We start from the raw sequence: 26,449 nt of genomic DNA, 5'->3' as shown, positions 1-26,449 counted from the left end.
TAAGGTGAAACTAAACTATGGTTGCAGACAAATTGTTCTATATATTTTCTAAACACTATTCCTTAACCTCATGGGGTTCATTTATTAGGACTTAGTAAAAGACAACTGCTAAGAGAAGACTTTCATACATACAATATAGGTGTCTACAGACCCTATGATTGATTTGGAGAAAAACAACACACATCATTTGAAACCAATAGTTTTAGAAATATTTGTAGTTGAACTGAATAAAATAGGGAATAATAGAGCGTGTAATGGTTTTGAGTCTCTGGGGATACAATATATTTGTACACATATAACTACTGTTTCTGAGCTTAAATTAGTCCATGTTTTATATAGGCTACTGGCGTCTATAATTGTGCAGCCTCCCTGGTGGGAAGCTCTGGATGTGTTGAACCTTTGAGAGCCACAGTGACCCACAGTAAGCCACAGATAAGGTCTCCATTAGGGCTGTTATTTTAAAGCATCTCACCCGTTAATGGACTCCCCTGGCCCAGCTGCAGACCCACTATCTTATCCTCCCAGGCCCAGTTAACAAGCCTGGGTTTGGCTTCCTACAGGTGTGAGACAAGGCCCCTGCTGAGAGTGTGGCGAGACACTCGTGTGTTGTCGGCTCCACAGCAACTATTAATATACCTCTGCAATAGGCGCATTCACACTGCGGTACTTTTCCCACAAAGGTTCATGTGAACTTAGTTAATGTGTACTCTTTAGTTCTCATAAACTAAGTACAGATCGCGTTCATACTGGAAAAAGTCCCTGGGGGTGGATTAGGCAAATGAAGCCGCTGACGTCACTTGTTGGCTACCTTGGTGAGCATTACAAACGTTTATTGAAAAGCATTAGTGAGGTGGCAAAAAAACTGAAAACAATGAACACTTTATATAATGAGAGTTATTATGATAATAACACTTCTCTGTTGTGAAAAAAATGCTTCAATATATTTATTTAGATTTACCATAAACTAAACTGACATAATATTATATTATAGTATATAGTAATACTTTTATGTAGTGTTTATATTTGATTAAATATTAAAGTCGTCATTTTAAGAAACAAGTTAGCTCTGCTTAAAGACCGGAATGTGTTGTTTCACACTTGGTTTTAGTACAGGTTAGACAGAAAAAATATAACCTTTGCAATGTCAATTTTTTCACAGCATGGATTTTAACAGAGGAAAGGTTTTACAGCTGTTGCCCATCTTTATGCTTAACTAAGCTAATCAGTTATGGCTTGTAATTTGACATTTTAGGTACAGTAGGCCTACAGACATGTTAGTTCCCGGCAAGAATGTTTTTTCTCTGAATGTCAAAAAGTGCCTTCAATCAATCATCCATTGAGAGAAATTAATCAACACATAAAGTCATTTACCTAGCAAAACTAACAAATATTAGTCTGAAGATGCGTGCCTTTTTCTTTTTGTCCTTTATTATTTGTTAAATATTAGGGTTTTGGACTTTTTAGTTTAGAGAAGGTTGTCAACCCTTCATGTCCTTCACGTGAATTACCAAGATGCGTGGTGCCTTAAGCTTGCATTGGGACCAACAGGCTTTTCCCTCAATTTAAATGTCCACTTCATTAACAATACTCAACAACAAATTATAGTATTAAATGGAAAGAGTCCTTTTCTGCCTTTTTGTCTCTGATATTTCAAATCTTTTATTACAGAAAGGTGCTATTATTTCCCTTCAAATACCTCTCACTGACATTGTTAAAAAAAACGCCTTATTGACCTGTCAATTGCAAAAGCTTGAAAGACCTATAGCAACAGTAACCAAGAGGGGCAGTGTCCTGCATTCAGGAGAATTTTGCCTCTTACAGTACATTTGAATAAAGCCAGAGTCTGAAAGGTCAAGCCTTCCTCAATAACATGTACATTATAATGTCTCAGAAGAACCTTCATTAGCTGGCAATGGCCAGTACCTTTACAAATACTGAACAAAAGGGGAAGGTAGCATCCTATATAATGTAGTTTTTTTTGTATGCTACTATTAAGGTTAAGGCAAAATGTACAAACAGGTAACATCACTTTGCAACCAGTACATTGAAACAATACAGTCCTATTTTAACACCATGCACTTTGAGATAATGAAAAACAATAAATGTATCTGTGTAATCTGAAAGAGTTGATTGAATTTGAGTCTGGATGCCAAGCAGGTACTTGGCAAAGACTCAGTATTCGAACAGCATTGATAGTATTTCCCCATTAGTTGATCCCTCATGTCCGTTTGCCTGACGCCCTTCAGGTGGTCTGAGGATTTGGCTTTGTTAGTCCGACGATTATTTCCAAAACACACTGCAATTTCGATAGGTAAGTACTGTTTTTTATTACCGTACTCCAAATAAAGCACAGCAATACCTTGTGATCTTTAAACTATTCCATTTTTTTTTTCTCAGAGGAGTGTTCAAGTTTAACCGCATCTTAGAAAAATAATTGGTTCTGTATGTACAACAACAATGGTGATATAAACATGTTAAAAGTATTATACAATAGCATTTGTTGCCTGATCCTTATCAAAAATGTAGTGAAAAACTACATTTGCACATTTTAAACGTTTTGACTATACTGTTACTAAATTATTGATTGAGCATTAATATGAAGGTGACGTATTCATGAGATATGACAGTTATTTAATATCAATTTCCATGTTTTTGCTAGAAATTAAGAAAAATATTTGAGATTCTTTTTGTTTAATCACCAAAGTAAATCAAATGTTTTCTGAAACAAATGATCCAATAACTGAAACAGCTTTCTAAAGGCACACGCAACTATCCTGCTCCAAGACATCATGATTCCTCAGGATTTTGGTAGCAGGAATCTGAGAATGTCATTACTGAAGTTTTCAGATAGCTGTGATAACACTGAGCCGTTACAGTGTTTCAGAACTCAGTCGTTACTATTTAGGGGAAATTTACATTCAGTCAAAAAGCAATTATGTATATTCTACTCATAGCAGAGTCTCTAATACTGTACTCTTAATTACTGTACTTCGAACAGACCCAAAGTGCTGCTTCACATCTTCATATTGTGGTTCCCGTTTCACTTAAATTGAACCTTTTGATTAATCTGGGAGGATGTTATAGTTACACTCTTGTGTTGCATTCTCTTAAATTTAAGACGGTTTAAAAATCTTTAGCTTAATAATTTGTTTGTATCTGACTCATACTGTCTGTTTTACACTATGTTGCCAGAATACCAAAGGAAAATGGAAAAGGTTTTCCCTATCTTATAATAACACCAAAAAAGGCTCCGATATCAGCTAATCCATATGTTATTATCCGCCTATATGACAGCTTATAAGAGGAAACCGGGGTAAGAAATTAAAAAGATATGTTTGAGGTATTTTAGTAATGCACACTAGAGAGCACTGATAAGTAAACCTTGTTTGTTTCGTAGATAACCTAATTTAAGGATGCTGAAAAAACGTTTTTTTCATTAGTTTAAAGTCAAACAAAAATAATACTGTTTTTAAATGTATCCTTTGTGTTTGTTTGACTTTGAACTTCTTTAAAAACAACAATTATGAAGTTCCTCACAGCCATGGACGCTGAAGGTGTGATACCGGCCCTCAAATGTCAGTGCCCAGCTGTCGTGGGACACACCCGTCCAGCTACACAATGTTTCTACAAATGTATGTCCCCAGAATATTTACCTCTTTTTATAAAATGAAAAAATATACACAAAAGCTGTAGTATCCTTATATAGTTATATGATGTAATGTCCTTGCATCACGATGAGAATTCAAATTTCAGCTCGCCTTTAAAACCAAATATTAATGCACAACAGCATTATTGGATTCTTTAACCCTCAAATATCAAGATAGGTTTCAACTCCTCAAATCCAGTATTGGTCCCGGCTCTATAAACAACATCACGTTCTGTTATTGAATGTACCTTAGACACTGATATGAAGAGAGAATGAGCAGCAGTCATGGAAACAGTCTTGAACAAAGCACAAGGAAGGTCATTTCATTTACAGTGCATCACAGAGACGTGCCTTGCTAGATTCTTGTTTTAAATGCTCTTCTATTTTTGTTTTGGTCCAACAGCTAAGCTAAGTCTGAGCAGCACAGTGGACCCAAGGCTAGCAGCTGTCTTGACACAGTGTGAGTGCTTTGACGCAAATGTTCTCCATGCACAGACCTCACACAGCTTTTCTCCCGGCTCGGACCTGATGAGGTCCCCAAAGTCGTGGCTCGTCATGTCGCCTTACCGGCAGGTGCAGCTTCTCTGACACCTGCGGCTAGCTGTGAAAGGAAACGCCCCCATAATGGAAGATAAGCCGCTGATGCCTGGATCTCTGTATTTGTTTATACAGGAAGAGGCGTATGTTGTGCTGTGGTAGGAGCCACCTGGCGGGGGTGAGGAGAGGCTGGTTAGGATAAGGACAGAGCGGCGGGGGGGGGAGGTGAGACAGGGGTCAGACACTCAGGGTCATGTTTCGGAGCAGCCACTGCTGAGAGCGGCTGCCGTTGCAGTCTTTCAGGGTGGGGACCATCTTGTCCTCCTCTGACGGCATGTCCAAACACTGGTTGCTGTTCACGTGCAGCAGGGTGAGTCGCTGGAGAGGGAAAGAGGGAGATGTCAACACGTTAGCGTAGATACATAAACAAATACTTTCAGTTTTTACATTTTTCTGTCATTTCCCCTCAACCTGGAGAAGGTGGAAACTGCTTGGATGTTTAAGAGGAACCTTCAAAGACACACTTCCAAATATTGATTTCCCGTATTTTACAAAAACATTATTTTACCCAAGCAAATGGCCTGAGCTGACACTCTAAGACTGCAGCTGGGGCAAGAAAAAAGCCATAGGCACAATAAGAGAGCAGGATGTTCTGGTTGAGTTAAAGTGAGAGTCGTGCCCATTGTTCAACACAACATGCACTGACGCTGCTTGGAGAATTGGGGCTCCTGTCAGTTGTGAGGCTGTGTCACAGCCACTTTACAGGAAAGATTTCTCTGTGAATCGCTGTTGAGCATCAGAAAATGTCAAAAAAGGCACTAGCCGCAGAGACTAGCTGCATTACATGGACATGATGGATATGTCAAATCGTTGTAGTAAAATGGCATAGCAGTTTCCTGTAGATTTTGGCTTGGAGTTTGGAGTTGGCAGGTTAAATGTTGGATAAAAAGCAAGCAGAGATTGGACTCAGGGGGGCAGTCAGTGTGTGGGACAGAAGACTACAGTAGGAGGAGGCCTATGTCCAAGTAGCTTAAAATATTAGCCACAAGACTAATTTATAGATATGTTATATTATTAACTCTGCAACAACTTATGCGTTGGCCACTTTGAGGCAGCACTAATATTTATTTTAAGTCAGTGACAAACAAGTTAGCAAAGAGATGAAAGACACTATAATTCTCTACAGAGGTGAAGTGAAGCACAGCCTAGGGTGCTTTTAAGCATTCTGATCATGAAAACAACCAAAATAATTTACTTTGTTATGTGCTTCTGTGGGAAACAAAAAGTTATTAAAAGTGACACCATTATTGGTAAAAGTAATAATGTCAGATTAGGTACATTTGGAAATTGCTAGTATTTGTAGTTATTACCAAACAGAAAGTATGGGCAGTCATTTATTTTTGCATAAGGCAAGATACATTGTTCATTTACCTGCATAAAAGTTTAAAATGAGATAACAATCAAAACAGGCACCCTTTAACACTCAACCCCCATTGGGATATAATATATATTTTCTTTATGTCATTAATAACACCTGGATGATCGACAGATAAACTCATTGTCTTATTGTTAGAGCAATATTACTAATACTAACTAGAGAATGCAATTCCTGAAGAAATTGCTAGTGGGAATGCTTTATGCTGAAAAGCTGACGCTAAACTGCTATGCTGAAATGTAATGTGTAAGAAGAAAGTGAAGAATTTAGATTGAAATGATACATGAACACTGGGGGCTTGAATGTGTGATGAGAGAAGAAAAGAAAGTAAAAAGGCTTGGAAAAGCAGCAGAATATTTGACTAACTTGATGGTGAATGATCTGTCGCCATGCCAACGGCATTTGATGACATCCCATAATACGCTTAGATGCGTTGATGGCTGCATCGTTACCAAACCTGTGAAGTTTTGGGCCGTTTGGAGCATTTTCACTGAAGTTATGAGAAAACCGTGTTTCATGGCGAGCATTGTGTTGCCGCCATGGCAACGACATTTGAAGAAATCTCAAAACTGTCCCGTAGATGTCTTCACGGCTGGACTGTTAGCACACATGTGAAGTTTGAGCACTTTTTGAACATTTTCATAGGAGATATAGCGACATCGTCTTTTATGGCGAGGGATGCATTTCCATGGAAACGGCTTATGATGAAATCCCATAATTGACGTAGAGCTGTTGAGGCATGGAGAGGTGATATACAGGTGAAGATTGTGGGACGACCGGACCGTGTCCATTGGAGCAACAGCGACATCGTGTTTTATGGCGAGGGATGCGTTTCCGTTTTTTTTTTTAATCTTTCAAGCTACGAGATGTTTTCCTACGTTTGTCATGAAAAATTATGTCTCAGGAATGTAGGGTTTGGGAATTATGGCAGGTTTAAAAGAAGAAAAAAAATATATATATATATTATATATTAAATCTGTCTTCCACTGTGACACCACGCACTCTAAAATCTGAAGAAGGCCTCTTTACCAAGGTCTGAACAATGTTTAATATCTATAAAAGTAAGAATCAGATTTAAAAGTTGTGTTACACGAATAATGTCAGAAGGATGTGTGACATTTTAAAGTTGGAATGAGGTTTCTGAGTGAAAGTATGAAGGAGCAGTTAGCAGTTGAAGAAGGAGCAGTTAGCAGTTGAAGTTGCATGAAGATTGTTGAAGTCTGAAGAGTTCTCCATTGACTTCCATGTTAAAAATGGGATGTATCTCTGGAATTACGTATGAAAGTTATGAATGATAAAAGTAATAGCCATTGATTCCCAACCGAGCTGAATGTTTTGATGTTTGAACGGAGTTTCTGCGATGTTCAATGTGGGAGAAGAAGCAGCGCAAAATAACCTGGCGGAATAATAAAGAATTTTGTGCGTAGCATAACAGATAGTGGTGCTGTGTCAGCATTCCCACTAAATAATTAAAAATATTGGCTCAGACTGAGGGACTATCTTTTGAGGGATATACACTGAACAAAAATATAAATGCAACACTTTTGTTTTTGCTCCCATTTTTCATGAGATGAACTCAAAGATCTAAAACATTTTCTATATACACAAAATAACCATTTCTCTCAAATATTGTTCACAAATCTGAAAGAATCTGTGATAGTGAGCACTTCTCCTTTGCCGAGATAATCCATCCCACCTCACAGGTGTGGCATATCAAGATGCTGATTAGACAGCATGATTATTGCACAGGTGTGCCTTAGGCTGGCCACAATAAAAGGCCACTCTGAAACGTGCAGTTTTGCTTTATGGGGGGGGGTCTGGGGGGGTCCGAAAACCAGTCAGTATCTGGTGTGACCACCATTTGCCTCACGCAGTGCAACACATCTCCTTCGCATAGAGTTGATCAGGTTGTTGATTGTGGCCTGTGGAATGTTGGTCCACTCTTCTTCAATGGCTGTGCGAAGTTGCTGGATATTGGCAGGAACTGGAACACGCTGTCGTATACGCCGATCCAGAGCATCCCAAACATGACGACGAGCATGCAGATGAGCTTCCCTGAGACGGTTTCTGACAGTTTGTGCAGAAATTCTTTGGTTATGCAAACCGATTGTTGCAGCAGCTGTCCGAGTGGCTGGTCTCAGACGATCTTGGAGGTGAACATGCTGGATGTGGAGGTCCTGGGCTGGTGTGGTTACACGTGGTCTGCGGTTGTGAGGCCGGTTGGATGTACTGCCAAATTCTCTGAAACGCCTTTGGAGACGGCTTATGGTAGAGAAATGAACATTCACGGGCAACAGCTCTGGTGGACATTCCTACTGTCAGCATGCCAATTGCACGCTCCCTCAAAACTTGCGACATCTGTGACATTGTGCTGTGTGATAAAACTGAACATTTTAGAGTGGCCTTTTATTGTGGCCAGCCTAAGGCACACCTGTGCAATAATCATGCTGTCTAATCAGCATCTTGATATGCCACACCTGTGAGGTGGGATGGATTATCTCGGCAAAGGAGAAGTGCTCACTATCACAGATTTTTTCAGATTTGTGAACAATATTTGAGAGAAATGGTGTATATAGAAAATGTTTTAGATATTTGAGTTCATCTCATGAAAAATGGGAGAAAAAACAAGTGTTGCATTTATATTTTTGTTCAGTGTATGTATATTCAAATGTTCATGACCTCAAACACTGCTGATATTCTTGGAGTTTCCTCAGCCAACCTCCCAAATGTATCACCTGCTCCACTCCCCATTTTGCCCTCTCTTTTTAATCAGTCCTGTCTTTTTACTTTTCTCTCATATAAACGAGAAAAGGTAGAACAAAGCCCAAGTGCTTTTAAAATGTCCACACTGGAAAAGCACACCTGTTGTGATTAGTTGAACAAAAGCACCACATTAGCAAGCATATAATACCCTCACCAACCACTGGAGGAGAGATCTCAATGGCCTTGATTAACCTTTTATGTTCATTCCCTCCCAAGTAACACGCTTCCGCAATTTCGCTCCTTACTAGAGTCTTTTTTCCTCAACCTAATAGTTGCACGTGGAGAGGTATAGAAGCTAAGGTTGCATAGGAAAATTATGATGTAGCTGGTATTGGTAAGATTTACTTAAAAGTAAAATGTTAAGTGATACTAAGAACCCATTAAGTGTTCTAATGTCTGTGAATGAAGGGATTCAGAAGAAATCTTGAAAAGAAAAAGAACAAGAGAGTTCCACCAGTCTGCACCCAGTTATCTAGGGCAGTGGTTCCCAACCTTTTTTCCCAAGAGCCCCCCCAAATGACTCCTGTTGGAAGTTGCGCCACACACACACACACGGGGGGGGGGCAACAGCGGTAATTAAAGTTTAAAAGTCTCAAAAATGCTACAACTATACTGTCACAAACTAGATGAATGTGAAGTATTTTGTTAAAGGAGGATGAAAGCGTAATTTAGGAGCACTATTGGAGTGACTTTGATGGTTATTGGACTCAGGATTAATTCATTTGGATTCCCGCTGTATGAAGAAATTAAAGGAGGGATTAAACTGTTTAAAACACATGCTCAAAGTAAGCCGGATTTTGCCGATGTGTTTATGTGGATTCAAAAGTCGTAAATAATCTACAAAATGGAGGAGACCGATCTGATCGGAGCAACTGTGACAAATAATCCAACTGAAACCGGCATGGACAATGACTATGTTTTAAAAATGCGCTTATCCAGAAAAGCCCGGTTTGGATGCTTTACGGGCAGAAGAAACATTTCTATTAAAGAAAGAATTATACATGTTATGCCTTTAATAGCTACTAACTTGAATTGTTATTCAAATTAATCAATTATTTTTTATATTTTATTGTAATGTAGAGACAAGGCTTTTAGTGACAATCATGTATTGCTTTAAAAAATAATAATAATAATAATAAGTCTAAATATGATATTTGGCCTCAGATGATTTGAGGCCTGGCGCCCCCCCTGCGTTTTTTGCCCCCCCCCCCCAGGTTGGGAACCACTGATCTAGGGAGTCATATTCATACTAAGCAGCACAGCATTAAGTTAAATAAACACCCTACAAACATCCCTAAAAACATTGTGTTTTTGGCATTAAAACATGAACACTGGCATGATTTATCTTGTGGTTGAATCCTAATTATTCATTAAAACAAGAATGTACTTTGACTGTTGACAGAATATATTCAGACTAATGAGCACACAGAGACACTCAGCCCATGTTTGATCTTAAGCTATAAAACACAAGGGCATGACATTCCCTGCCTGGATACAAAGAAGTGCGCGCACACAAACACACACACACACACACACACACACACACACACACACACACACACACACACACACACACACACACACACACACACACACACACACACACACACACACACACACACACCACACACACACACACACACACACACACACACACACACACACACACACACACACACACACACACACACACACATCTTTCCTGAAGTACATATTGCAGACCACGCCACGGGACACATTTGTTCAAACACAACAAGAACAAAGAGAGCAGGTGGTGTTGGACCTTACACACCTGCCAAAAAATGAACGAGTAAGAGAAAGGAAGCTCTTCACTACATACATTTTAAGTTTGTTAAGCAGCTTATTTGAGGATAAGAAAAGAAAACCAGAAAAAAATATCACTCCTTTTTTTGCGAATTTGAAATCAATATGCAGTATAATTCTCTTTAAAATGTGTATTCATACTGCATATGGAGGTATATCTAATCTATAAATCATAAGGAACTGGCTTAGGCAATAATGAGAAATCACATTTTTCTTTTATTCAAAGCTACTCTATTGGCAGAGATGACAGAAGAGGACTGTAACAGCAGAGGGTAGAAAAAACATTCCACATTAAATGAAAATACTATAAATGGTGAGGTATTGTCCTTTGCTCATCATTATGTCATGCTTCCTTTGGGGCAAAGAAAGCTCCCGTCTCAGCCTCGCAGCAAACCAACTAGCCTCTGCAAGTCGCTGAGTGTGTGCACAGCTGAGACCGGCTAATTAAATGAGAACGCTTCCTAACCATAAGCCAAGGGTGAGGAACATCATCCTCTTTGTCACCAGGCAGCGCGGTGGACTCGCTGAAAGACAGAATACATCCTGGTTGACGTGATCTTATGCTGAAGGCTGGTCTGCTGTTTTTGTGGGAAATACAAAAAACAGCGGATACCTTTTTTGTCTGGAGTCAGAAAACAGTCTCACTCGCTCTAATGGTGCCCTGCTATTGTGTAGGTGCTCTCCTCTGATGCTGGACATAGGACCTCGGAGTGTAAACAGCAAATCAGGCCATCTAACAGCAGGTCATTTTACTGCCGAAACTCTGACACACACCAGCAGCCATGGAGCTCCTTACCCAATTGACCCTGCTTGCACACAAAAACTGTGGCATGCTACAGTGAAATTGCTCTTTAGCTTTTTGAGAGATACAGGACTCCGTACAGGACTCCAAGGCACAAACACCATATAACAAAGAAAGCGAACTAGGATACAAAGACCGGAAAACTGCAACCCTGACACAGCCAGAAAATCGTCAGCCAAAACATTTTCCTTACAAAAGCATTTAAATAAGCAAGCCGAGTGGTGAAAAGCACCGATAATACGAATTCATTGGTTTTACAAATATGTACATGGCACACAGTGCATACAGCTGCTTCAGGCCAATAGGAGAGTGTCCTGAGAGGCCAGTGCCATGAAAGGCAGGTTCACAATGAAGGATCACTTCAAAAGAACTTGTAAACAATGGTGAGTCCATTTTAATCAGCCCTGCCTGTAGATAATCAGCTAAAAATAAATCATGCCTCCATCTCAGGCATCATTCACCGAACGCTGGCAGGAAAGGGGGCAGCTGCTGGATTTTCACATCAAAATAAAATATTTATGTTGGAAAATAAATGTCAAATGAGATCTAATTTAGCATGAAATCTGGTTAAAGGTCCTCGCTGTTAGCATCTTATACACAGAAACATCGTGATGGGACATCTGTCACTTCTTGATGTGCCTCTGCCCGGTCTTCATACGTTCCCCCTGAAAGGTCAGCGGTAAAAGCTACTTAATCTCCAGGCTGAAGACTTTTCTTTTTGTCGCTGCTTTTAATTGAACTATTCATATCTTAGACTGCACTGTAACTTTTATCCATGTATTTTTTCTTTTAATGTTTATTTTATTAGCTTTTCTTTTTAATGACTGATTCTAAATGCCATTTTCTTAATCTCTTTCATTTTTTGTAAAGCACTTTGAATTGCCTTGTGTTGAAAAGTGCTATATAAATAAACTTGCCTTGCCTTGCCTTGCCTTAATGCTACCTAAAACCATTTCCATGCACATTCTGACTAATACCTGAAAGATCAACAAGAGATCAGAACAACAAGCTCTGCATTCATCCGCCCTCACTGAAAAAAAACAAGAAACTAAACAATCCCATAAAAACGAAAACAACAATCAGCTACAAAGGTGACTATTAAACCGGAACAGGTTGAACTAATCTACTTCTAACAATGCTAATGACAAACTACATCACGACACGCGACTAAACGACCACCACTTGCCTAATTTTTACTAACCTGCTCACCTCAAGCCCTACAGCTAGAGAAAATAATCAGTGGGACTGAAGTAAAGGTGTTGAGCGACTTCCTGACGTGTGTAGTTATGGAGGATCCAGGCCTGTAAGGGACTGCCGTTACAGGACTCCACTGTGGGGCCGTAGGTGCCGTCCTCCAGGCGGCTGATGGTCAGACATGATTGGGTGATGATGTGGAGGAAGGTGTGCTTCTGCAGCAAGCCCGGAGTGATAGGGAGAGATGGTATTGAAGGTAAATCCAAGAGTCATGAATTATTGTTAAATCAATCCATCTGTTCCTCACTGCCCACTTTCAAGTTTAATAACAGGTGATTTGTTCAAATAGAAAAGTTGTGTTGTTTATTTAAGGTGTTTGAATCCTGGACTGACGCAGTTTGATCATGGACCTGTATCAGGTGTACAATTCACAGTATGAAACCATAGATCTTCAATATATATGAATGACTGGTGACTCAGATATCAATACATCTGAGACAAATTAACCAGTGAATTAGCACATCAATAATTATAACTGGTGAAAAAAACTCATTTAAATCTGAGAATTAATTTCAAATTCTGCACAGTACAGATATAAATAGATTGTGTTAAACTATAACAGATGTCAATGAACAGCAATGTTTGTTGTTTTGACATGACCCATTTAATATTCGGTTGAATAAAAAACAATGTATTTTTTGTTGTATGGATTTTGGCATATTGCTGGTTTCCTTTTAAGACATTTTTCTCAATGATTGATTTGGTAATGAGGTTACTTTTGGCTCAGATGTTTTGATATTTGCTCCTCCTTTTTGATTGAAGGATACAACTAATCAAGTGCTGCATTCAAGACTAAGGACACTCTGAAATGTCCAATGAAACAAATATGGACATATCCACATAACCTTTAGATATGTACAACATGACAATGTAATAGTTGCATTTATACTGTCAATGAACAGAATACAAATCATTCACATCTAAATGTTTTTACATCTCTGAATGCGACATTAGTATAAAGGAGTTTTATATTGTGAATTTGATGCCTGAGAAAGATCAGTAATGATAACTTTATATCTCTACTAAACTCAGTGCTGCTCATAGTTTGCAGAAATTAAACTTGTTTCTACCCCACGTGATTACATTCTTCCTAATTTAGATTTTCGCAGAGGACGTGTCTTTGTGGGTGACACAACCTGACAGCTCTCCTTGGCAATACAGTATTGCCGACAATAACAGTAAAACAACTATCAATCTCTACTATGCTAATGTTAATGTTACATGTATATGAAGGATAAACGGAAGGCCAGGATACATTTGTCAGATTATTCTATTTAACATTAAACATTAAAGGTGGGGTAGGTACGTTTGAGAAACTGACTCGAGATACACTTTGTGTTATATTCCATGGAATGCTCTTAACATCCTGATAGCAATGAATATCTTAAGTGCTTTGACAAGAAATCCATAAAAAAATGTCACCTGTGGAAGCCGTAGTACTGTAAAAAGCACGACTAATCATTTTAGCCGGCCCGGCTAAAATAACTGGATGGCCTACCTGCCTGTCAGCCTTCCATCTGTGCACAAATTTATCTCGTGCCCTCATTGGTCATGTGCGCGTTCGTGTGTGTTGGAGGAGGGGCTCTGTAAGGAAGTGGCATATTTTTTCCGGCTGTGTATTTTCAAATTCTAGCGCATTCGAGCTGGTTTCTCCAAAATGACCTACCCCACCTTTAAGTTATATTTATGTGTAAATAAAGGAGAGAGAACATAGCTCGATCCTGGCTGAAACAGCAGGGGAAAAAGAAAGAGGGCAGTCTGTCACAGTCGTGAATGAATAAAGCAGGACCATGGCAGAGACAGGTATTTCTATGAAACTGAAACTGATGAGAAGATGAAATGTTAATGGTTCTGTAGTCACAAAGGATTCAGTCCCTGTCCATCACACTGGGGCTTAAAATAACCGAGGCCACTGACAGCGGTGAAACCCCAATGCTGTTTACGACAGAGACCAGTCCTCTTCGTTTATGAATTATTCAAGTTCTTCCATATTAAGAATGCTCCCAAAGAACAAAGTGTAATGAAGGGATTTCTCCGAGGGTTTGTTCAGTGCTGGGTGGAAAGGCCTCCGGGCCTCCTCACCTTGTTACAACTACATGTCAGCTATAGTGCATCTCAATCACTGATAAATGGCCCTGTATTCAGCTCACTCTTCTCCAACCATCGCCTTATGCTTCAGTAGAGGAAACATGAATTGTTAATATAAAAGTTGCTTTTTGTGATGTACAATCCATAATTGACTATGAGTTATGAGTCAACAAGGGGAGTATTTTAGTCCTTCTTTGAGATCCACATTTTTCTTTTTTATATTTAAGAGCCTTAAATTGACTCTACATTTCATAATGAATGTATCCATAACCAGGAATATAAGGTAAAAATGAATCTGCTGTTTAATATGCAGAATTCATTAGCTTTTTCATTAATCTAATCCTTATTTTCATGCTTCTATTAATAAACGATGAGTCACTTGTTGGATGTGTATGTTTTTGTTTAAGTGTGTCTTACAGGCCATAGGTCTGTTATGTAACACACTATATCAGGATAAAGGTTTGTTATTCTACCTGGCAGGTGTTTTATTATTTTTCCCCATTGAATTTACTTTAATTAGGGTTGATTTAATGGCAGCAATATCTCTATGTATAATGCAATACAGTCAAACAGCAAATGTTCCACTCCATAATGTTGAGTCTTAACTAAATCTAAACATCATATATTTGTATATCGTATCAGACTGCATTCTTTACAGGAGGGGTGTTGTGATGGATTCAAAATAGAATTCATTTTAAAGAACAAATAGAAATCAAACATCCTTTAAAGATTCAACCTCCCCTTTCTGCCAAAAATAATAAACCATAAATCCTCTACTCTAAAAACCACCAACACAGAATTATGGGATAAATCACAACACTGGAAGCACAGCACTCAAACTATGGGGCAATATTCAGGAACGATGACTTGAACAGCTTACCTCAAAATCATATTCCCACTTGCCAACATACTGAGTGAGAGGAGAGAACATGAGAGCAGAGACTCAGCAGCTGGGGTTGACAACTGCTAAAAAACGGACATACAGCGCCATCTGGTGGAAGCAAATGTATATTGCTTCTCCCACTTTGCACTACCCAAACCCTCACGATGACATAGGCAAAACAAAATCATTCACTATTTCCTCCAAGTCCTTTTTCGAAACATCAGTCAATAGGAACCAAAAAATGCCCCCCTGCAACAACACACAGCCTGGTTATGGCATTATTTGGCTGCTAACGGGAATATGAGTCCTACCTCGGCATCATACTCGAACATCTGATTGCCCTTCATGTGGTGACACTTGAGCATGACGACAGGTCCATTGAGGCGGGATACATCCAAACAAAGGTCGTCTGTCCTTATTTCTTTATCCGCCGTGTAAGAGAACACCTGAAAAACAAGAGGCCTCTGTCAGAAGAGGAAGAATCAACGTCATCACTAGGCTTTCTAGAAATGTATATGATCATTGTGTCTTTGATCAAGGGATATTTGAGTGATTTGCACAACATTTGTGATTTTATTTGGATTTAGAGCTTTTGTTGTGCCAAACCTGATTTAGATTGTGTACTGTACAAAAAGAGTGCAGTTTCAGTGATGTATACTCATGTAGTGTCTCGTGTAGTGTAGTTATTCAGAATAGCCCATAACAAGAGTTGCAAGCAAAGAGGGAACACTGTTCAGACGAGAGTACAATTAAATACTTGGCACAAACCATCCTCAAATGCCAAAGACTTCACAATGGCCGACAGCAGTGAACCAAATCAACAAAGGACTAAAGAAACACGAAAGAGAAACTTGGCAAACATCCCAACTTGAATTGTATGGAAAATCTGTGGATTGACTTGAAAGTTGGCAATTCACACATACTTTGCCTCCAGTGTGATTGAGCTCAAGCTTTGGAGCAAAGACAAAAGCTCATGTTTCCAGGATAAAGCAGTATCAAAGGCTTGGCTTTGTCAATGTTAATCCAAAAGAGATTAATCCTACATTCCACTAAGAACAATTCCTCTTTAGGCACATTCCCAGCTATTGTTCATAGGACAATGTGTGTGTTGTTGTACAAACAGTGTTGTAAGACTACAAACAATACATATTTTTGTTTTAATATATTTCTTCACTCACCTGGTTTCCACCCATGCCATGACAGTTGAAAAAGCCAACTTTCTCGTTCTCCTTTCTTCCCATGTTGTCCACACACTGGTTGGTCTCAACATTTCTGATCTACAGGAAGGATTAGAAAAAAAGGTTCTCTAATGTGAAGTTAACTTTCTATGTCTAGTCTGTGTCTTTAATTTCATACGTATTAGCAACCTAACCAAACAGAAGCTAGTCGAGGCCTGCTTAATATTTCTCATTAAAAATGAATAATCTTTTCTACACCCCTATTCTTTTGTGAGTGTTCATTAATGTCCTGTAGTTTATTGCTACCGTTTCAGTTTTAGTTCTTGGTTAAAGCTTTACTTTTTTAGGTTTCTATATGCAAAAACGGCAGACATTTTCTGATTCGGATACGTAATGAACAGTATGTGAGGCTTGTCTTTGTTTATGTATCGTTGTAAAATTAATGTCTTTGGATTTTAGTTTGACAAGTGAGACATTTGAAGAAAGCCGTCTTAGGCTCCAGGAAATCATAGCTGGCATTTTCTATCCTTTTTTTTACATTTTTTCTAGGCAAAATTATACCATAGTAATGAAATGTTTGTTAGTAGAAGCCTCAAATCCTCAATATAATTGATATTGTGTCACCAAGTTATCCAAATTCTACTTTCTATTGTCTTTCCTTGCTGAAATGCAGAAGTGAACTCACTGACTTTACAGTCCACTCAGCTTTCTAATGAAGTCATACATTCTAAGGCTGAGCTGGCTCTATATGTTGCCTGAGCGTCTTAGTATAGCTGTCGTGCAGGAACAGGACGGCGTTCATAATTAAGTTATATCAAACCGAATGGTTCCAGCTGTTAAAGAAAGGCTGACTGTGTTATGGAGGAAGAGAAATCAGCTGGGAGAAGTTAGAGGAAGACGAGAGCTGAGGAGCTGCAGTGGCTAAAGAGAGAGAGGGAGAATCAAGTCGTACTGCAGTACAGCAGAGAAAAATCCCCTCATCCTCAGCTGTATGAATGTTGGAGGATTACAGGCTCATTTCAGTTCTTCCACTGATGTTACTTTTAAATGGCTCCCATCTATTGTACAGGTAGAGCACTGCATGTCAGCACGGAGCCATGGGCATCGAGAGGCAAATCCAGGCCACTTAAAATCTTTTCTGTGTGAGGGGGAACTAACGATTAGAAAGGAACTCAAACTTTCAATATCTTCAAAACAATTAACCATGAATTCTCAAAGCTTAGCTGCAAATTATCGCAGTTCCCACAATCCCCTTTCTCATTTGTAAAAAACCGACTGTTTTATCTCTGCTTAATAGAGTAATACCATTTTTTTTAAAATTATTATTAAAGGTCCTCTGTTTTCAGGTTCTAGAATAAAAAATATTTTCACACATTTTCTGGTTACATCACTGTTTGAGAGAGATTCTGACTCATATTTGGTTTTAATAATTAATATTGGTTCACCCAGCACAACACCAAACTGTGCCATGAGACTATAAAATGTATACATGAGCCTTATCTCAACTACCCAGCATTCATAGCAACAACTGTGTATGTGGCTGGGATCAATACTGCCAGCACGAACATCCCCCTGTTTGTTTATCCTAGGCATTCAATACGAACAGCTGGGGATGTTTGTTTTTATCTTGTTTGGTTCAGCCTTTTGCTGGATCCAGAGATTTTCTGATATATCTCACAGCAATATTTTCTTTCTGAAAGTGCAACCCTGGAGCTACAAGGACACATCTGACTGAATGCAGAGGGAGGCAGTCTGCATCTGATGCATTCATGGAGATCAGAGTACAAGGGAGCTCATACTTCACCAAGTGAGTAGTATCTCCTCGGGATCTGGGAGTCTGGGTAGATGTTCTCTAGATACCAGGAAAACGGTTTGCACTTCAAGGCCTCGCGAAGGTCTCTGCGGGAGGAAACGTCTCCGTAGTCCACACGCATCACGCCTGCAGACAAAATGCCAAGACAAGGATTCAAATATATGCAACACTGAACATCATTAACCAGCGTTAACCTTAGTATTTACGTGTTTTGTCCGGATTATAATTCTGAAAGAGAAAAATAATCCTGTTTTCTTGCACCACCTCGACTAAACACCAGAGGGACCCTTTATTAAAACCTTGCAAACGTACCTGAAAATACTGGCTGTGTGGGTGGACATGGCAGCATTTTCTACTGAGTAACACATCACAACCTACAGTAATTGCTGCTAAGAGGGCTTGTGAGGAAGTCAAATTCTATTTATACACCGTTTTTCTAAAAGCACGTTCTTCAGATATGCAGAAAAAATGCAATTGTGGAATACTGTCTGTCATGATGTATGCAAAAATGAAGATTGCATTATGCATCAGCCCTGATACAACAGAAGACTAAAGAATGATTAGGCAGCGACTGGGCACCGACACTTACAAACACATTAAGCAGATGGTTTCTCCCCAGAGTGCTTCTTGAGGACTCATAGCTTGCATGTAGACAGACACGGATGGCTATTTATCATGAAAGAGTGTGATTGCGATATGACAGAACACGATATTAAACAACAACCGTCATGTTAAGACTTACAGTTTGTTTATCCGTCAAACAGGAGCCTGACAATGCAAACAGCACCTTCTGTCACACTAACAAGGTGTTACACTTTAATCTGGGAAATAGACATTTCAAGGCGAGAGATAAAAGCGAAAACCTGAAGGCCACTCTTCCTCCCCTGCCTCCCAATTTATTCTCTGTGTAGGGTCTGAACATCACATGTTGCAGATGATGAATAGCCTCTTTGATCTTTAAATCACCAGTGCCGAGGAGGGAGATGCACTTTTAATAGAAGCGCTAAATGTGCCACTCCCAAACTCAGCCTGAGCAACATACTGTGTTCCTCTGTGCCAATAAGGGAGGTCTGGCAGCAGCGTGGCCCAGATCATTCTCCCTAATGTCCTGGAGGAACAGACGGCCATTGTGGGGCCACAACAAGCGGAAAGACTCATCCATCACAACCTCTCTCTCTCTGCACACCTGACTGTAGGAGGGTCTAGCGACTGTGTGGAGGAGGAGGTCACAGTTTGAGCTATCAGATCGGCAGATTACGGATGATCCTTTATAGGTTGTCTGGCATCTCAAACTCTTGACCAGAGATTTCCGGGACACCGCAAGCTCCTAAAGGGTAATCACATTACTAAGTCGAAAGATGGAAAGGTACTCATCTTTTAATCTGCACTCTTCTATTGTTCTGGTTGGATATGTGAGAGAGAAGTCTGTGTTAGACAGGAGAGCCTCAATGACAAACTCCAGTTTAGAGGAGCACTCAAAAATGTGTCAGAAGGAGGAATTAATTCATCTTATTTTGGATAGGACAAAAGCAGCAATAAACTCAATGTGAGCCAGAGTAAAAGGAGAAATATAAATTCTTAAATGAGCCAGATAAAAAAAAACAAGAAAATGGAAGAATAAAAGAGAGCAAAAATGACTTTCCTTTTCGCACCAATTTGGTAAATGTAATATCAGTGAGTATGGGAGAAGTAAAGTTGGTAATGAGGATTGTTCATATCTGTGTCTGCACAGCAGTGTGCAATGAATAATAATGACCAAGAGTCTCTTTAAATGATGATGACGATGACGACGATGATTATGAATAACACATTTATTAAATCCCTGAATGAACTATACATTCCCTAAAACTTTTAAATCATACAGAATTCCTGCCAGTTCAGTTAAATCATCCACTGAATAGTCAGTCTCCTGCCCATATCTGTGATCTGCTAACTCCCTCTCAGCATAATCAGGGCTTTGGTAAGGCCTACGGTACCCACTTTGCCCTAAAGATTACCGGGCCTCTGCTCTCCGGCCCCTCAGCTGTGGAGCTTCCTATCTGAGCCTTCAGACCATCTTATTTAGTGACCTCTTTTACAGTAAACCTTGGTTTTCTTCTTAACTGATGGCATTTCAACAATTGTATCATGTTTTATATCTTGTACATGTTTTGGTTACTGATTAGCAGTGGTGGGAGAAGCATTTTTTAAATCTCACTTTAGTAAAAAGGTACAAAAGTATAAGCATCAAAATATACTTGTAATAAGAAGTATCATAATGCAGAATGGCCCATTTTAGAATCAAATGTACTATTTTATTGGATTATAATTATTGAAGCATTAATGTGCTCACACTTTAGTTTTGCAGCTCAGAAAGGTGGAGCTAACTTCAATGTATTTATATACAGCTTGGTATAAACATACAATATGTTATTTGTTGATAATGTTAAGCATTACGGTAGTTATCTGTTATAAGTAAAGTAACTGATGTAATAAATGCATGTAGTGGAGTATAAGTAAGAGAAATACTTAAGTAAAGTTCCTCAAATTTCTACTTAAGTACAGTACTTTTTTTATTGTCACTAGTTTTAAAAAGGTGATCATAAAGTTATTATTACTACTATTTCAGTGGCACATGCACTCAGACACTGGCTCCACTGCTCTGTACCTGGCGATATGATGTAGAAGAAATCTTTGAAATCATCCATCCATACTTCCGCCAGGCGCCTGTTGTTCTTGTTGATGACTTGGCCCGTTCCTCCGGGAAAACTGTATGGGGTGGCCTTCCGGAAAACATGGCCCACGTGTGAACATGTTACAATTTCTAATGAGCCCCCGCACTGCCAGATCTGCAGACAAACACACACACACACACACACACACACACACACACACACACACACACACACACACACACACACACACACACACACACACACACACACACACAGTGTATTTTTATACAGCCCATAGCAGGAAAGCAGATAGATACATTCACATTAATTATGTAGGCAAGGAGAATAAGGCAAGGAAACAAGAGACCATATTATTCCCAAATATCTAGATTTCATGGTCTTACTTATTCAACATTTACTAATAATACTAGATGTGCTTCAAATGTGGAACTAATAAAGAAAGAAAAACTAAACAAAGCATACAATATTAATTTGGGCTGTTAATAATAAACATTTAAAATAAACTTAAAATCTCATTTTTTGTTCTATTTAGAGAGGTAAGGAAATCTCATTTAACTAAACATGCATTTCCAGGATTCCTCTTTCCTTGCATATTTTTCTTGAATCTTTCTCTTGAATTTTAAGTGGAAAGATACCGGTTAGGGAAAAGTGGATACAATAAAAGAGAGTTTGTTGACATGAATGCACTCTGGTGACATGATAACATCGAGATAGCATCCTCCCAGGTCTGTCACTCACTCTGAAAGACATTTCCAGGTTCTCTCCGCCCCAGATATCCATCCCTGGATCGTAGCTTCCTATTTCTTCAAAGTATGTTTTGTATATACAGAATAATCCTCCTGCCATGGTGGGAGTCCTGTAAGAAAAACAAACACAACAATTATGCAATATTGCCTCACTTTGTGCTCTATGTACCTCAGTGCAACTCAGAGGACCGTTATGAATGAACAAAAAAACAATTTGTTTGACAAACGGAAACAAAGCCTGAGAGGGGTAATTACTTTTATCTCTTAATTCATTATATGTTAAAGTCAACAACTAATTAAAGATATTGTTTGTTGCTGTGAGTGGTTCGCATGCAAATTACAAAGTGTGCCTAGCTTTGTGTAGCCAAAAAAAGTCAGTTGTGTTTTTCTATTTTTAAAATAAATGAGCTCACACATACTTCGAGAGTACAACTATCAGGATGCTATTTAGGCAGTTGCTTGCATCAGTGGGATACACAAAGGAAACATATCTATTTCTATCTGCAGGATAAAAATGGTACAAGAGGTGTTTGTGTGAAGAAATCTAACCATCCATGTCTTCTCTGTAGCCTGCTGCTCTCACAGATAAACCCACACTTAGAAAAAGTGTCTCTTCACCTTTCTCTTAATTGTTAATCAAAATACAACAAGCAAGTAGAAAGTCAGACGCACATTTCCCAGAGAAATGATCTAGACTTAGCTTCAAAGATTAAAGTTTTCTTTGTGTACCTGACAGGCAGTGTTCTGTCCCCCTTGCGCCGGTCCATCTCCCGCTGGGGAACAGGGTACCAGCGGAAATTCAGCTTCCAGTTGAATCCACCATAGGTCATATCTGAGCCTGCCATGTATTCAAACGTCTCGTCGCTGATGACATCGATGATAGGGCACACCACTGCTGTCCTGAAAGACACCAGAAATACAGTGTAAGATTCAAAGCTGAGATAAATGATATAGTAAAAGCGGAGTAGAAATATAGGATAAACGTAACAAAAGAAAACCAACTGAGTAATGGTTGGTCTGTTAAAAACAAAAGGGAAGCCACATGCTGTTCCCACCAGACCCTTTATTGATTATTCCACAGATTTGCTTAAACCAACAAAAGTAGTAATGGCAACATTAAAATAGTTTCAAAATATTGAATGTCAATTATCTCAGACAAAGGTAAAGTAAGCTATTACTAGTATAGGATTAACGTTACCACTAGTTTTGTTATGAAGTAATGTTTAACAGTGTATTATGCTATAGTCTAGGTTGGACACTGGCAAACAGTTATTATATAAAAATAAACTGCAATGTCTTTCCTTTATCATAGATCATATGACCATTAAAAAGGTCTAACGAGCACTGTTACTCATCTTTGCATAAGTGACCGGTTAATATATTGGCATTGAATTTCGAGTGTGATCGTGTCACGATAATGAGTATTTCTTCTGATGAAATGCACACCAATGAACAACAACCAATCGCATTTTGAATACTTTTGCAACATCTTGAAAGTGAATGTCAGATTTGGACAAAATGTTACCACAACAAACATGATGTCAATGTATCAACAAAAACAACCCTCTATCAATAATCCTGCTGCAGTAAGCATATCATATGTTCTGCTCTTCATGCGCCCTTTTTTAAAGACATCAATACATCTGCAGCAGCATTCAGTAAAAGTGTAATGGCTCCATAATATAATTTTCTTAGTAATATGATTCTGGTTTCTTCCTCAGGGAAAATGAATGTGTCTGACCTCAGTTATGAGAGGAATCGCCAAGAGAGTCGTTATCAACCCATCCATTCATGTCAATCTCATACACGGACACCGCAGATTCACCCTGTGTTGTTCTGAAAATATATAACTTAACGTTCCGATACCTAACAGCAGCTAAACATGTACGTGTCCACTATAACTTGGACTGTACCAGCGCATACTACCTCCTGATGTAGCAGTGTTAACACAAGTATAAAGCTACAGTAATTGGAGCTAGCTTTTCCTCCGAGGCAGCAGCAGATGATGTTGCAAAATGATTATCTTCCCCTATCCGCAGTGTCGGGGTCAAACTGTGTATTCATAACTGATGGTTTACCGTCCCATCAATATTTAGACCGAGCTCAAGCACATCATGATGCAACTGAAGTGAAATGTGATAATGGCAGTATTATTCAAGCATGTTTCAGGACTGAACAGGGAAAAGATTAGAGTGATTAAAGACGAGACGCTCATAGAAACTGCCCCAGAAAATTACACAACCCTACCTGTCTTCTTTGATGCGTGCCAGCAGGGGCTCCAGCCAGCCCACAGTACACTCGCAGTGAGCGTCCAGGAAGGTGATGACCTGACCTTTGGTAGCGGCCGCTCCCCTGAGCCTGGCTCTGATCAGACCTGAACGCTGCTCCATCCTCAGGATCCTCACCGGCACCTCCAGAGTGCGCACATAGTTCTCCAGCTTCTTCTTCAGGAAGTCTGAGAGAAAACAACAGACACAAAAAATATGTAATCAAGAGCAGATTAACGCAGACAGAGCTGAACGAATAGGTTCATTTCTCTATGAGTCAATCAACTGAAACATTTATAAATTGAATTTGTGATTTTCAGAAATATTGTTGACAAAAATGCCAAAACATTCCCCGGTTAAGGATTCTGAAATACTTGCTAGTTTGAACTGTTGAAAGGGCAAAACAAGAAAACTAAATGAGTCAATTTAGGCTTTTTGAAACAAGTAAATCTATCATTACGATCCCTATTTTCTGGCATATGTTGGACAAAATGGTTAATATATATCCTTTATTCAACCAGGTAAAAATTAAGCTAATACTCTGAATATATAATAGGCTGATTAATCCCAAACAAAAACAGTTGTTATTTGATACTACATTTTGATCAGATCCGTCTATTTATTGTCACCACAGCTTTTTATAGTAGTAAAAAATATATAGTGTTAATTGTTTCTTATATTAAGAGTTTGGTTGTATATTCAGTTTTGTTTTACCAGTATCCTTGAATACAGAGTTAAATATGTGACTTTAGCAGATACTGTATCAGACAGTAACTATAGGTTACTTACGTAACCCCAGTTCTCACTCAGAGTAACATGAAGTGATCTCACTATGGGATGCGCCTCATCGCGGAGCAAACAGAAGCATCAATCTCATTACGCCAATCCTGATTGGCTGGTGATCTTGACGTCAGCGTCAGGGAATTCACCCCCTATAAGTAGCTTGCGCCACGACGCATGCGTCATTCAAAATAAGCACCTCTTCTCGCTTCACCATAGCAAGGAGGGCCATCTGGTGAGACATCTCACTTCATGTTACTCTGAGAACTGGGGTTACGTAAGTAACCTATAGTTCTCATTCATAACACTCCGTTCGATGTCTCACTATGGGAAATTGTAGCTCCCGTATTGTCAGACGAGCTTATCTCGAAAATCACCAAACCAACCAGAACTTAACAGGTAGAGCTCTGACTCAACCAGGTGCCCAGCACTGCTTGAGTCACACTGGGAGCAGAACGTCCAGCCTGTTAAGAGGCGGACAAAAGTGAGCGGCGAGGACCAGCTCGCCGCTGCACCAATGTCTTTGATGGGAGACATCCTGGACAGAGCCCAGGATGCAGCCAGACCCTGAGTCGAAAGAGCTCGCGGACCCGAGGGTGCCTGCGAACTCTGACTCGTATGAGCCCCAAAGAAATTGCTTCCACAAACCAGTGGGAGAGCCGTTGCTTAGTAACAGGCTTGCCCTTATAAGGGTTAGCCCAGGACACAAGGGGTTGGTCATTATGACGAAGCACCCTTGATCTGTCCCTGTACGTGCGTACAGCACGGGCTGGACACGGCAAATCCGGCCGCTGTTCCCCGGAGGAATACAGTGAATACAGGATGCCTCAATGTCAAATGTGGTACCTGAACCAACCGCCTTAAGATAAAGGCAGGGTTGGGCTTCAACCACACTCTGTTTGCCCTGGGGCGAACTGAGTGCATGAAGACTGTACAGATAGTGCATGAGTGCCACTGGCTCGCTTGGCAGCTGCCAGGGTCAGCTTCATGTCACACTGTATTCAGATTGTACCACTCACGGGCCAGGCCCATAGAGCCAAGCGCTCTGGGTGTGGGTGAAAGATCGCCCCCCCCCGCTTGGGACAGTATGTCCCTGCGTAGTGGGAGCTGCCATGGCTGCCCGCACAGCAGCTGATATATCTCCGCTAGCCAGTACATAGCTGGCCAGTGCGGAGCTATCAGGATAAGTGTGTGGCGTTGCTCTCTCACTCTGGCCAGAATTGGGGGTATCAGAGCCAGGGGTGGGAACGCGTACAGAAGGCCCGGGGGCCAATCGTGCGCGAGTGCATCCACGCCTAACGGTGCATTTAGATCGCGCATCGAAAAGAACAGCTGACACTGAGCGTTGTCTTTCGATGCGAACAGATCCACCGCGGCTCTGCCGTAACGCACCCACAGCTGGCTCACAATCCTTGGATGTAGAGTCCAGTCTGCATAAAGTGGTATACCTCTGGACAGTAGATCTGCCCCGAGGTTCATCACTCCCGGTACGTGCGTCGCTCTCAGAGAGAGGAGACGTCTACCGCTCCATAGGATCAGTTTGCGCGCCAGTGTGTGTAACTGGAGAGAACGCAAACCCCCTTGGCGGTTAATATACGATATTGTGGTCGTATTGTCTGTCCTCACGAGGACGTGATGTCCCCTGAGGAAAGGCAGAAAGCGTTTTAGGGTGAGAAACACCGCTAAAAGCTCCAGGTAATTTATGTGCGCCCGCTGGAGGTCTCTGCTCCAGAGACCCCTCACCGGGCGACCTTCATA

The 26,449-nt window shown here is 40.0% G+C and overlaps 1 protein-coding gene across 5 annotated transcripts in view; it reads right to left on the bottom strand.

Annotated features, from left to right (window-relative positions):
* Window positions 1-800: 800 nt before the first annotated feature.
* The window catches only part of galnt13 (UDP-N-acetyl-alpha-D-galactosamine:polypeptide N-acetylgalactosaminyltransferase 13), a 47,101-nt gene continuing 21,452 nt past the window's right edge, over window positions 801-26,449 (bottom strand). For 2 of the 5 annotated variants that reach the window (XM_034232375.1, XM_034232374.1), the window contains exons 5-13: window positions 23,892-24,099; window positions 22,374-22,544; window positions 21,637-21,754; window positions 20,871-21,051; window positions 18,210-18,349; window positions 16,411-16,509; window positions 15,544-15,696; window positions 12,209-12,416; window positions 801-4,561 (exon numbers count right to left, since the gene is read on the bottom strand). In XM_034232375.1, the coding sequence (XP_034088266.1) occupies window positions 12,231-12,416; window positions 15,544-15,696; window positions 16,411-16,509; window positions 18,210-18,349; window positions 20,871-21,051; window positions 21,637-21,754; window positions 22,374-22,544; window positions 23,892-24,099 (1,256 nt within the window). In that variant the 3' untranslated portion in view covers window positions 801-4,561; window positions 12,209-12,230. The remainder of the gene's footprint in view (window positions 4,562-12,208; window positions 12,417-15,543; window positions 15,697-16,410; window positions 16,510-18,209; window positions 18,350-20,870; window positions 21,052-21,636; window positions 21,755-22,373; window positions 22,545-23,891; window positions 24,100-26,449) is intronic. The other 3 variants (XM_034232376.1, XM_034232377.1, XM_034232378.1) reach the window with 3 other exon arrangements.

Source organism: Gymnodraco acuticeps, unplaced genomic scaffold (assembly GCF_902827175.1).
Source record: "Gymnodraco acuticeps unplaced genomic scaffold, fGymAcu1.1, whole genome shotgun sequence".
Classification (NCBI taxonomy): Eukaryota; Metazoa; Chordata; class Actinopteri; order Perciformes; family Bathydraconidae; genus Gymnodraco; species Gymnodraco acuticeps.
This window is presented reverse-complemented; position numbering and strand designations above follow the sequence as displayed.